Source organism: Equus caballus, chromosome 28, assembly GCF_041296265.1.
Source record: "Equus caballus isolate H_3958 breed thoroughbred chromosome 28, TB-T2T, whole genome shotgun sequence".
NCBI classification, from domain to species: domain Eukaryota; kingdom Metazoa; phylum Chordata; class Mammalia; order Perissodactyla; family Equidae; genus Equus; species Equus caballus.
In genome coordinates, this window is record NC_091711.1 from 26,840,397 (window position 1) to 26,853,567 (window position 13,171).

General features: G+C 36.2%; 1 protein-coding gene across 12 annotated transcripts in view; it reads left to right on the plus strand.

Moving 5' to 3' along the window:
• Window positions 1-13,171, plus strand: part of CFAP54 (cilia and flagella associated protein 54) — a 301,315-nt gene that overhangs the window by 48,070 nt on the left and 240,074 nt on the right. For 10 of the 12 annotated variants that reach the window (XR_011433771.1, XM_023631775.2, XM_070254526.1 and 7 more), the window contains 3 exons: window positions 343-419; window positions 6,309-6,437; window positions 6,793-6,919. Coding sequence is in view for 11 of the 12 variants with exons in the window: in XM_023631775.2 (XP_023487543.2) it covers window positions 343-419; window positions 6,309-6,437; window positions 6,793-6,919 (333 nt within the window). In the remaining variant the exon portion in view is untranslated. The remainder of the gene's footprint in view (window positions 1-342; window positions 420-6,308; window positions 6,438-6,792; window positions 6,920-13,171) is intronic. The other 2 variants (XM_070254531.1, XM_070254535.1) reach the window with 1 other exon arrangement.

The window sequence follows — 13,171 nt, forward strand, 5'->3', positions numbered from 1 at the left end:
TTGTTGATAATCAAGATTTTTGATTTGGTTAGTTGTTTTGAAGATTTTTAAAAATTAACTTATATACAGACAAAATTATGTGGAAGAGACAATTTATAGTCAACTTCTAAGTGCTGAATCATTTCTAAAATCATGGCTAATTACAAAGATAACCAGTTCAGCATCATGTTTTTTATGATTATGATTCACTGCTCTGTTTCCATTTTTCTCTTTCCTCCTTTTCTTTCCTTGGATCCTTCCATCTTTTCCTTTGTTTCTTCCTATCTCCTCCTCCTCTTTCTACTTTTCCCCTTTTTTCCCTCCTTTCCCTTTCTTCCTTCCTTTCACTCTTTCTTTTTTCAGAGACACCTTTAAGAATAGAGACTAGTGACACCCCTGAGACTCCTAAAGGGAGCCCGGAAATTCTTCCAATATTGAAGGTATTGCAAAATATTTTAGAAAATACTGTTAAAAACATGAATTTTAATTTTCAAATAATATTGAATTTCTAAGTGTGTAATGATTAATTATAGAAATAATTTTGAATATTTGAAACAAGAATTTGTGATTTCTACATACATTGAGAACTACAGGGACATTTTTCTAACTTTTGCTTTTACTCTAGGAAAAAAATCTAGTCAGCTGTAAAAATAAGCTGGATAAAGTATCTTAAAAGGATTTATGGTTATGTTACTATTGATATTTTGAATGTGTTGTGATTCATAGACTCATAGAGCAGAGATGTCCTACTCAACATGTGCCGCTAATGGATTAAATGAGTTATTACCTGTTTAAAGGGTACTTAGAACAGTCCTTGGCACATGGAAAGGTCTTAGTGAGTGTTAGCTTAAGAGAAGAAAGAGGGTGAGGGAGTTAAGTGGCCATTCCTCTTCTTGATTATGTTTTTCTTACAATATTTGAATTATTTCTGTACATCGTGGACTGTGTTGTTCTATAGATCAAATAGGAGTTAAAGGAACTGTCTCATATGTGTAATAAACATTCATTTATTTATAGGCAAGAACTAGAAAACCGTTTTGCAAACTCTGCCCTATGTGATGCTAGTACTATGCTTCAGAGAAAGATAGTAAGGATAGAAAGCTCAAGCAACGTTGGGTGACTTTGGGTTAAATACAATAGGTTCCTTACTGGAAGACTTAGTGGAGGCATTAATTTGCTTATGAGCACTGTGATTTTCCAAAAAGGAGGTGCAGAAAACTGTATGTTCCATTATTTGAGCATAACACCCATTTTACCCACTATGATACCTTCTTAGGACACTAGTGTTCATTGGCTACAGTTGCAAAATACTTTTCTAGAGAGAAAACCAGTGATCTGTATTTTCGTTTGACTGATTAATTCAAAACCTGTAATTTTAAATTATGAAAGTTGTGTTAACATTAGAGGACATTTCGAGGTATAAAAAATGAAGAAATCTGTAATTTCCCTGTATAGACCTAAACATTATTATTTTCTATATCGTCTCCTAGTCTTTTTCACATTTTTTAATGTGGTAGCATTCTCATGTTTTTTTCTTAACATTATTTCATCAGAACTTCTCCTGTTGCTAAATGTTAATCCTCATGATTACTATATTTTCTCTGAAAAATTGATTGGAAATATGTGACATAAAATTATGAAGACTATTATAGCAAAGACCCATTTCTCCATTGCTAGCTTAAGAAAGAAAGCATTAGTAGTAGTATAGCTGGAACTCAACTCCCACTATCCCCTCCTGATGGCATCACCTAGGAATAACTACTGTTCTAAATATAGTGATTATAAATTCCAGGCCTTTTAGTGCTTTTATTACATATGTGTGTATTCTTAGGCAGTAGAGAGTATTGTTTTTGACTTTATATAAACAGTGTCATACTGTGTGTACTCTTCTTCTGTTCACTTTTTGTCTCACTATTGTGCTTGTGAGAGCCACTCAGATTGATTTGTGTAGTCATGGTGTTCATTTCCACTTCTACATCCAACTTGCTCAAGATTGCACACTCAGTGGATTTGAACTTAGGTGTGTTACTTTCAAAGTCCAGGCATTTAGCTACTACGCTATGTTGCCTCTTGATTTTATAAAAGTGTCTTCAGGATGTTTGTATAAAAGATATTTTTCTAATGCATAAAAAATGCAAGTCCTAAGAAACATGGTATCAGTCAAATGTCATGAATGTACTAGAGGACTGGGGTGGGGGAGCGTGTCATTCTGAATTTACTTTCTCAAATGAATGTTCAAGTTCTAATTATGGGTTTCAGGAAATGCAATTTTGAGTTCTTCGTGCTGTGTTGTGTCTTCTGAAGAGAGCTGGAGCTGAGAAATCTTAAATTGGGAACAGAGAATGTTTGAACTGCCTAAGAGATTGAGGAGGCATAATGCTGTCTGGCAATGGTTTTTCTGGGGATCACTTACAGTGCTTGCTAATCATGCAACTTCCTATTTCCCACTCTAGACATATTGAAGCATAATTTCAGGTGTGAGGTTCTTAAAAATTTATAATTCCAGGCGTGTGCCTCTTAAAACTTCCCCATGTAGATTCTTAAGGAGACTAGAGTTGAGAATTCCTGGCACGTGGTGGCCTAGCAGTTATTCTCTGAGGCTTCATAGGGAAGGAATAAGAATACTAGTAGAAGTTACAAAGTGCTAGATTTTGGCTCGAGATGGAAATTTCCTGGTGATTAAAACCACTAAATGAAATGGATTTCTTAGAAGATGGCAATTTTCTCGTAATGAAGAAACTGAAGACTATTTATGAACTGTTGCTGCTATTATTTAAATTAGAAAAATGCACCCTTTTCTTGAGATAATTCATTGCTATCTGCTGGGAAATTGTCAACGTAAATATACAAGTCTATGATGACAGCACTGTGAATAGCACCACCTAAAACTGTCCCGTACACCACCTGCCCAGCTGTATTGGGGCAGAGGGTAGAGGCAGTAGAGCTGATTCATTGGTATGGTCCAAAGGCACAGAAGTTGGTGTTAGAAGACCTAGAGTTGAGTTGTGACTCTGATATTGACTGTTTGTGTGATCTTGAATGAATTATTTCATTTGTTTGAATGTAAGTGTCCTCATCTGTAAGATTATAAGAATAATACCTATTTTACTGGTACTATTTAAATTGCACAGTTTAAATGAGATATTGGTAACATTGTGGAAACCAGTACCCGGCACGTGGTAGCTACTGTTCTCTTTTGTTTCACATAGAACACTGAATCTCAACCTAGGGTCTCAGACCCATCTGGAGGGGAGTGAAGTGGGAAGAAGGAGTGAGAATTTATTGCAAGGAAAGTCCAAAATCCATATGCTCCCTTAGTAGAGTCTCTAGGTGGGATAAATTATGTATCTTGCATATATCCATACAACTATGTGCTATTGTGACTATATAAAAAACATGTAAAAGTTTTACTGAATACATAGCAGCTATTTTTTCAACAAATAAATTATAATAATTAATAAGATCTACTCATAGGACTGTAGCAATTAAAAAATTAGTCCTTGTAAAGCCTTTACTCCAGTGCCTGGAACATATTTTAATTAAATGTTAGCTGTGATGATAGCAAAGATAGTAACAAAGATGATGGTGATAGAATGTGTGTGTATGTGGGGTCTTTGAAATTCTTTGATGTTAAAAATGTCCCTTTAGGGACTGCTGTTGCTGGCAAAACAGCAAAGTAGATGACGAAGCATGTAGAAATTGTAGACAGGATTGAAGAAATATCCTCAAGCATATTTCAGAGTTCACAAGAAGTAAGGTAAGGCCCAGGGGCCAAGATAGAAAGGGGAGCTGAAAGCCAGGATGGTAAGTTTATGAGCAGATGCTGCAGTGGGTTGATGGGCTCACTTACAAAGAAGCTTGGATTAACAGGCATCCAGGCACAAGAGATGAGGCTTGAGCACGTGAAAGATGGGTCCTTGGAACTGAGACTCACACATAACGTTAGACTCTACAGAAAACTACGTTCTAAGAAGAGGTAGACTGGAAACATTCTGCCTGTCTCCATAGGGAGGTATCTTAAGTTGGGTACTGAGAAGTGGAGTTGATGGGAGAAAGTTTCTCTTTCTATTGATTTATAATCTGGGCCTGCCCTCACATGGGTCCATTTGACTTTACACTACTTGGGTTACTTGGGAAGCTCCCTGAGCCTGTGATTCTTGAGTGGAGATATATGTATCTCTATATATCTTGAGTGGATATATGTAATCAAATTGTGTATATTCCAGGAATGCAAGGATGATTTAACATTAGAAAAATCTATAATGCAATACACCACATTAGCAGATGAAAGGAAAAAAAAATATAACCACCTCACTAGATAAAGAGAAGCAACAGAAGCATTTGACAAAATCCAACAACCATCTTTTAAAAATAACTCTTAAGTTAGAAACAGAAGAGAACTTCTGTATCCCATAATGGATATTGTCTGAAGACCTGTGATGAATGTTATACCTATGGTAAAAGACTAAAAACTGTCCCCTTATGCTGATATAACAACGTAGGGATATCTGTCATTCTTTTGTCGTGTCCTAGAGGTCTTAGGCAGCTGGGTAAAAAAAGCAAGCAAGCAAAAAAAAAGACTGAAAAGGAAGTATCAACCTGTCTTTATTCACAGACAAGTACAATCATTGAATTTTTTTTTTAAAGATTGTCACCTGAGCTAACAACTGTTGCCAATCTTCTTTTTTTGTCTTCTGCTTTTTCTCCCCAAATCCCCCCAGTACATAGTTGCATATTTTAGTTGTGAGTCCTTCTAGTTGTGGTGTGTGGGACGCTGCCTCAGCATGACTTGATGAGCTGTGCCATGTCCGTGCCCAGGATCCAAACTGGTGAAACCCTGGGCCACCGAAGCGGAGCATTCAAACTTAACCACTCAGCCACGGGGCTGGCTGCTCATTGAACATTTTTAGTAATAGCAATCCAAGTGTCCATCAGCCGAAGAGTGGGTAAATAAATTGTGACATATTCCTCAGTGTAACACTGTTTCATTGTAACCCTGAGGATGAATGAACTAGAGTGGTCTTGAACTAGAATCAGCTTGGCATCATTGCCGTCTCCTTCTGTCGTCACCTTTGCATTATAGGGGGGAAACCTGGAACTCCATTTCCCAGCATCTCATTTCCGTATGGTTCTAGGTTAGTCTTCCAGTGAGGGGCATTTGCGTGAACTTGTAGTGCAAAAGGGAAGAGAGAATCCTTATTCTACAGTGGGAGGTGGAAGAAGTGAATTTACCAGCCCTGCTGAGCAAGCTCTTGCAATTCACTTGTTTCATCTAGTAGACACTTGAGGTTGTTGTCCACTGCCTCCTAGATTCTTAGATTCACAGAGGCTTCTGCATGCAGCAGAATAGTCACCAGCATTTTTCCTAATCTTTGCTCCCCCAGGCCTTCCAATGGGGTTGGACACCTCTGGTTCTGTGTGTTAAATCCCTTTCTGCTTGGAATCTCTAGTCATTCTGTGTTCCTGACCGAACCCAGACTGACACCTTGAGTTACATATACCAGCATGAAAAAGTTTCAGCAACACATGGTTGAGTGCAAAAAGCGAAGTGCAGAATTTTATGAGAACTAAAAAACATGCAAAGCAATATTGCATATTGTTAATGGATATATACACATGTACTGAAAGTTTAAAAACGCGAAGAATGGTAAAAGCCAATTCAGGGACAGTGGCTACCTCTAGGGGCAGAGAAGAGGAATGTCATTGTGGACAGTTGTGCAGGGGATCTCAGTTACATGCATGTATGTGTTTGCTTTATTGCCTAAAAATTTTCTGCAGAAAATATGGAAAATTAGCAAGTTTGAACAAAGCTGATTGCTCTTTATATTATTCTCTATATTTGTCTCTCTGTGAGAATAATTACATTGAAAAGGTATTTAGTTTTGAAAATCATGACATGTAGACCATTAGATTTAATGGGCTCTAAGTCTAGATTTTCAGCTCTGAGACTCTGAAATTTTAAAAGTAAATTAACTTTCAAAATAAAGTATGTGAAAATGACAAATTATGTGTTACATTTTTAAAATTTGTCTATACCTTTGGTACAATCAGAATTTTGAAAAAACAAAAGAAAATTGTATACATGTTTGCGAAAAGTTTAATTTGTATTTGGAAAAATGATGAAATGTATTTATTATTTCACCTTCATTAATATTACTCCACATTTAATCAAAGACAACTTAGTAAGAAATACAACATTGTTGATGTTGGATAGACTATTTAAACTTTTATTATTTGGTTTTGAATTGTTGTTAAAAGATGTTTGAAGATGTTGCATATGATTTTCCCTTAAATTTTCTTTTTCTTTTTTGTTTATAAAATTACTTTAGAAAAAACCTGTGGAACAGTTATTTCTGGCTTATGAACTTCTTGACAAAGCAATTGGTGGAATAAATTTGAATTGCGTGTTAACTACTTTGCCAAATGGATCATGCGTGATTGACCACTGCTATGCTAAGGTAAGAATGGGAAAAGCTTACGTTAGATTGAAGTTTTACTAAACTAGGAAGAGGGCTGGCCTTGCACGTAGGAGAGTCAAGCACGATTTGTGGTGGTTCCCCTCTCACAGGCTGGAAACACACTCCCCTCTTCCCAGAAGAAATCAAGAAGAATGAGGAGTCTGAATTTGTCATTGAAGAGGCCACTGATTAATTAAAAAAGCAGACATTAGTGTGTAAGCCAGATTGCAAAGGGCTGAGAAGAATTTAATGGCTGACAGTAAAATGATAACTTGAGTGCTAATAGGCTACAGCTGTATTTAGTATGTTTTGATAACTGTATTTCCTTTTTATTTTTACTTCAACTCTACCAAAGTACGCCCACGATATAGATGGAGACATTTGCAAACCAGTCACACAGAATAGTTTCATAATGGATTTGCATCTTGAACTAATCCAAGCCCAGCACCGAATAGCCGTTGTGCTTCTTGACCAGTTGCAAGGTAGTAGTCATCAAAGCAAATGATTTGTTATGAATCAATTTTAACACAAGTTCAAGTATAGAGTCAATTTAATTTGTAAATTATGTTCTTGTGGACTGGATGTTTTCCAGATAAATTTCATTATTTTGTTTTTTCTTACTTCTCTGATTAATATCAACAGATATCTTTCATTATTTCTTTATATCTTGCATAGCAAATGAATTAGTAAACTTCTAAAAAACTTAAATTAAGTTTGTTTGAGTTATAGTAAATTATTGGTATTTTGTTGATTCAGTCAAGCCAGTGTTCGTTGAGTGCCTATCAAGATCCGGGAACCATATTAGGCTTGGTTCAAATAAGACACAGCCTCTAGTTTTGAGCTTCTAGATAAGCAAGCCAACTATAACAGTCGTGGTTAATAAATGTAATACAAGTGGGCTCAGAGTGTTTGTTATGGGCACACAGAAGAGCAATATCTATATTAGACAGGAAAGTCAGGGATGGCTTCCTGGAACGGGTGATAGTTGACCAGGAAACTAGTGAATATTATCTTTATGAAGATCGAAAAGGAGGCCATCATTTTGGATAGAGAAAATGGCCTTTAGCAAGTTGGACGCATTGTATGGTGCCGTTTAGGAACTTCTGGAATTCTCTTGTGGCTGGAGTAAAGAGCATATGCAGGGAATGACACAGATAAGCTAGAGAGGTAGATCCCAGTTAGATCTGGAAGGGCTAAGGGTTTACTTTATCCTGGAAGCTATTGAAAAACTTAGAAAGACACCTCTGACAGCAGTGTCAGAGGGCAGATGAGTTGGATCTAAGTTGTTTTTGCCTGATTATTAGGTAAAGAGGTCAAAATATTTTTTAAAAGATGCCGATAGTAGCACAAATAGCATGTTTACTTGAGTTTCAAAATAAGATTTAGTATCCTTAAGTCTAAAAACTCTTCTGTTTGAGGTTAAATTTTGATAAAGCCAAGTTCCTCTTGGCATGATTATATAGCCAATATTCATGTAACTGGCATATCTCCTTTTAAGTTACTAAGTAATTATAGAATAGAACTAAATGTTCTGGCCTAATATGACCTCTGATCTCCATCTAAAGCATTCAGATGTCACATAATATATACAGCTAAATAGATTTAATCAGATGCTGGTTAATTAGTTAATTAATTAATTTTTTGAGCCCAGACTTCCCTCCAGCTTTAAGATATAATTGACATATAACATTGTATAAGTTTAAGATGTACAATGTGTCAATTTGATACACATATATTGTGAGATGGTTTAGCTAGTGTTAGCTAAAACCTTCATCACGTCACATTATTAACATTTTTTTTTTTTTGTGATGAAAGCATTTAAAATCTACTCTTAGCAACTTTCAAGTGTATAACACAGTATTATTGACTGTAATCACTATGCTGCACATTAGATTCCCCAGAACTTACTCTTCTTGTAACTGGAAGTTTGTACCCTTTGACCAACGTTTCCCTATTTCCTCCACCCCCAGCCCCTGGTAAAACCGCCACTCTACTCTCGGTTTCTGTGAGTTTGGCTTTTTCAGATTCTACATATAAGTGAGATCCTACAGTATTTGTCTTTCTTTGTGTGACATTTCACTTAGCATAATGCCCTTGTAGGGAGGAAGACAATTCCTCTCCCCTCTAGGTCCTTCTGGCTGGTCTAAGAATTAAATTGGTGTGAGACAGAATAACGGGAGAAAATCAAACAAAACTTTATGATGTGGACACATGGGAGAAACCCGGGAAAGCTGAGTAACTCACCAGAATGGCTGAATCCTGCCATCTTAAATACCCTCTTTAGCTGAAGACAAAGGAGGGTATTGGGGTAGTGGTTTGGGACTTCAAAGGGGAGGAAGGCAATTCACACGGAGATGGAAAAGCAAATGTTTGGTAGACAGACCTTTGATAAGAATGGGCTTAGCTAGGACCCTCACAGTCTACCGATACCCAGAGTTATCTATGGTGATGGCTTGTTCTGGGGACAGGCCTTCTATCTTAAATTCTTTTAGGCAGTTAGGGGAAAGGTCAAAGTTTCTTTCAGAGTCTCTTGTCCTTAAAAATAATCAAGCCAAAGAGACACTTTTTGGGGTGGCCAATTCTGATCCCCCACACCCTCAAGGTCCATCTATGTTATTGCAAATGGCAAGATTTCCCTCATTCTCATGGCTGAATAATATTCCATTGTATATTTATGCTACATCTTTTTTATGCATTCATCCATCGATGGGCACTTAGGTTGTTTCCGTATCTTGGCTGTTGTGAATAATGCTGCATGAACATGGGAGTGCAGATAATCTCTGAGAGATCTTGTTTTCATTTCCTTTGGAGATTTACCCAAAAGTGGCATTGGTGGATCAAATGATAGTTCTATTTTTACTGTTTTGAGGAATTTCTATACTGCTTTCCACAGAACCAATTTGTATTCCCACCAACAGTGCACAGTGGTTCCCTTTTATCCACATCCTCGCCAACACTTCTCTCTTGTCTTCTTGATGATAGCCATTCTAAGGTGTGAGGTGATATCTCATTGTGGTTTTTATCTGCATTTCACTGATAATTAGTGATGTTGAGCATCTTTTCATGTACTTTTTAGCCATTTGTATTTTTTAGAAAATGTCTTTTCAATTCCTCTGCCGACTTTTTGTTTTTCAAAGATTGGTACCTGAGCTAACATCTGTTGCCAATCTTCTTTTGCTTTTTCTTCTTCTTCTCTCCAAAGCCCCCCAGTACATAGTTGTATATTCTAGTTGTAAGTCTTTCTGGTTGTGCTATGTGGGACGCCGCCTCAGCATGGCCTGATGAGTGGTCCAATGTCCACGCCCAGGATTGGAACCAGTGAAACCCCGGGCTGCTGAAACAGAACACGGAAACTTAACCACTTGGCCATGGGATTGGCCCCTCCTCTGCCCCTTTTTAAATGGGATTGTTCGTTTTTTTTTACTATTGAGTTGTATGAGTTCTTTTTCTTCTTGGTGTGGAAGATTGGCCCTGAACTATCATCTGTTTCCAGTCTTCCTCTTTTTGTTTGAGGAAGACTGTTGCTGAGCTAACATCTGTGCCAATCTTCCTCTATTTTCTATGTGGGGCACCACCACAGCATGGCTTGATGAGTGATGCATAGGTCTGTGAGCCCTGGGCTGCCACAGTGGAGCATGCAAACTTAACCACTGTGCCACCAGGCCAGCTTCTGTATGAGTTCTTTATATGTTTTGGATATTAACTCCTTATTTGACATATGATTTGCAAATATTTTCTCCCATTCCATAGGTTGCCTTTTCATTTTGTTGATTGTTTCTTTTGCCATGCAGCTTTTACGTTTGATGTAGTTCCATTTATTAAATTTTTTGTTGTTGCTTGTGCTTTTGCTGTCAGATTCAAAAAACTGTTGCCAAGACCAATGTCAGGGAGCATTTTTCCTATGTTTTCTTCCAGGAGTTTTGCAGTTTCAGTTTTTATGTTTAAGTCTTTAATCTGTTTTGAGTTATTTTTTGTGAGTGACATAAGATAGGGGTCCAATTTCATTCTGCTGCATATGGATGTCCAGTTTTCCCAACACCATTTACTGAAAAGACTGTCTTTTCCCCATTTTGATATTCTTGTCTGTGTTGTCAAATATTAATTAAATGTGTATGAATGGGTTTATTTCTGGGCTCTTGATTCTGTTCTTTTGGTCTATGTGTCTGTTTTTCTGCCAGTACCAGACTGTTTTGATTACTATAGCTTTGTAGTATGGTTTGAAATAAGGAACTATGATGCCTCCAGCATTGTTCTTTCTCAGACACTTTCGTCCATGAATGTCTGCTGAATTTTTGTTGTTTTAATGGGTGTGTGTGGGGGGGATGAAAACAAGGAATGTCTTATGCTGCCATCACCCTTCTGTCATGTTCTTCTTTAATCTAAAATAATTCCTTTAACTCTTTTTTCTTTTATGACATATTTTTGAAGATATGTTTCTAGAACATCTTAAATCTAAGTTTTCCTCGTAATTTTCTCATGGTTATATAGGTGATGCTGTGTACATCCCATTACATCACATTAGGCCGTGTGTATTATCCTTTTGTCCTACCATTGGTGAGGCAAAGTTTTAACATTTTGTTAAGGTGGTGTCTGCAGGTATCTCCATTGTAGAGGTAACTTTCTCTCTTTATAGTGAAAAAATAATTGGTATTGTCAGGTGATGCTTTGAGGTGGAGTGAGTGTCTTATTCCCCAACAGATTTTCACCCAATGATTTTAACTTCTATTGATGATCCTTTTGGAATCAATTGTTACAGTGGTTGTATGTGGCAATTTTCTAATTGAACTATTCCTGCTGCATTTATTTGCTGACATCCTTTTTTAAAGAAGAGCTGTCCCTACATTGCCCCTTTTAATTTTTTGCGTTATACTAGGGACTGGATTTCTTTTTTATTATTTTTCTTTTTTAAAAAAATTTTCTTCTTTCTGGTGCTCAAAGTCATACATTTTGCCAGTGGGAAACCTCAAAGTGAATCCTGTGTTCTTTTGATATGTCTCCATTATTCTTTGAGCAATTTCTTGCTTTCGTACAAGAAAATGTTCTAGAGACTTACCTTATGCTTTTTCTACCCCAGATCTGGAATCAGTCATTTTTCTAAGGATCCCTGGTTCCTTTTGGTAGGAAATAGTATTTAGAAACCAAGATCTGCGAGCCAGGAGTGCTCATTGCTATTGGGATGTCAACTAGCTCCTTTGAGTTAATAGAGCTAACTATATATATATATATATATATACACACACATATGAATATATATTATATATTATGTAATATAGAAATATGTAAAAATGAATCTAAATGTAAAATGCATTTGTATATTTTTAAATATAAATATATTTATGTTTTTATATGTTATATATAGTGATATAAATATTTTTATATAAAAATATATTTATGTAAAAAATATATATTTATATTGCAAGTTCTTTCTGATATCGCCAATTCAAAGTTCAACACTGTGCAACTCCAAAGTTCTACATTTCATTTTTGTATTTTCCATCTCCCACTTTGAGAACTCTGCTTCCCAACGATATCAATGTAACAACTCATTTGCTTTATCCTATCATATTAACAAAGTACTTTCAGAATTTTTAGACTAATACCACCATTAACAACAAACCTACTAAGTAAATTCAGAGTTTCTTTGCAGTTCATTTTGTCCTTAGAGTATATCACACATCAGAGAACTGTGTTCAAATTTACTTGAATTAATTCTATTTTTTGTATGGGTATGTTACCAATTTGATGTACGTTTAAGATCACTTGTTTGTATTTGCAGTCTGTGTAAAATTTCCTTTTTTTTCATTCTTTTATCCTTTTGCATTTTATTTTAAGCAGTTACATTGTTTCAAATACTGTTTCTCAAAAGACCTGCTTGGTGTGGGGCAAAGCAAATAATAATTAAAATATCTCTGTCATCATATATAAGTTGAAAAACTTGATAAAGTTTGATAATTGATAAATGAGGTCACTTAGAGTAATAACCTTGAGCATTCTTTGGTTTGAGAAGATTTGAATCAGAAATGTATTTCAAAATGTGTGTGGCATTTATGTGACAGCTTTTCTTTAAGAAAACTAGCCAGTGATTCTCACTCAGTAGCTGTATTCTCTTCTTTAGTGGAGAAGTAGCGTCTATTTACTTATAGATTTACTAAATAGTTCATTCTCTATTGTCATCCATAAATCTTTGACAGCCAAACGATCCTCTGAGTTTTTATCAAGATATTGATGGTAGACTTGAGCTCAAGTTTAAGTGGAACTAGTTATTCCTTTGCAATCTCTGGGTCTCCTTGATATTTTTCTCTGCTTCATTGAACTGCCATCCCAGCACAGATTATCACTTTGTTCTCCTGTCTTTCTTCACTCTTGTATGCTGCTGCCAGACTAATGTTCCCTAAATACTGCCTCTGTCATCCTTATTCAAGAACTTTACAATGGTTCCCTGTTGAGGACAATGGCATTAACTGTGACTCATCTGTGTTGGGCATTCAGAGTTTTCTTGCAATCTCATCCTTCTTATCTCTAATGATTATAATCATGAGAGCCATCACTTAATTAGCATTTACAATACCCCAGGTACTGAGAGAATGGTACATTATTGTCTGCTCTGTGTTGCTATCTCCATGCAGATAAATTCCCTTTCCTTCCCCATTAAAGAAACCTTATATCCTTTAATGATCATATGCTGGCATCTTTTCATCAATCAGTCACCATCCCATGGTGACTCTTGTGCATTA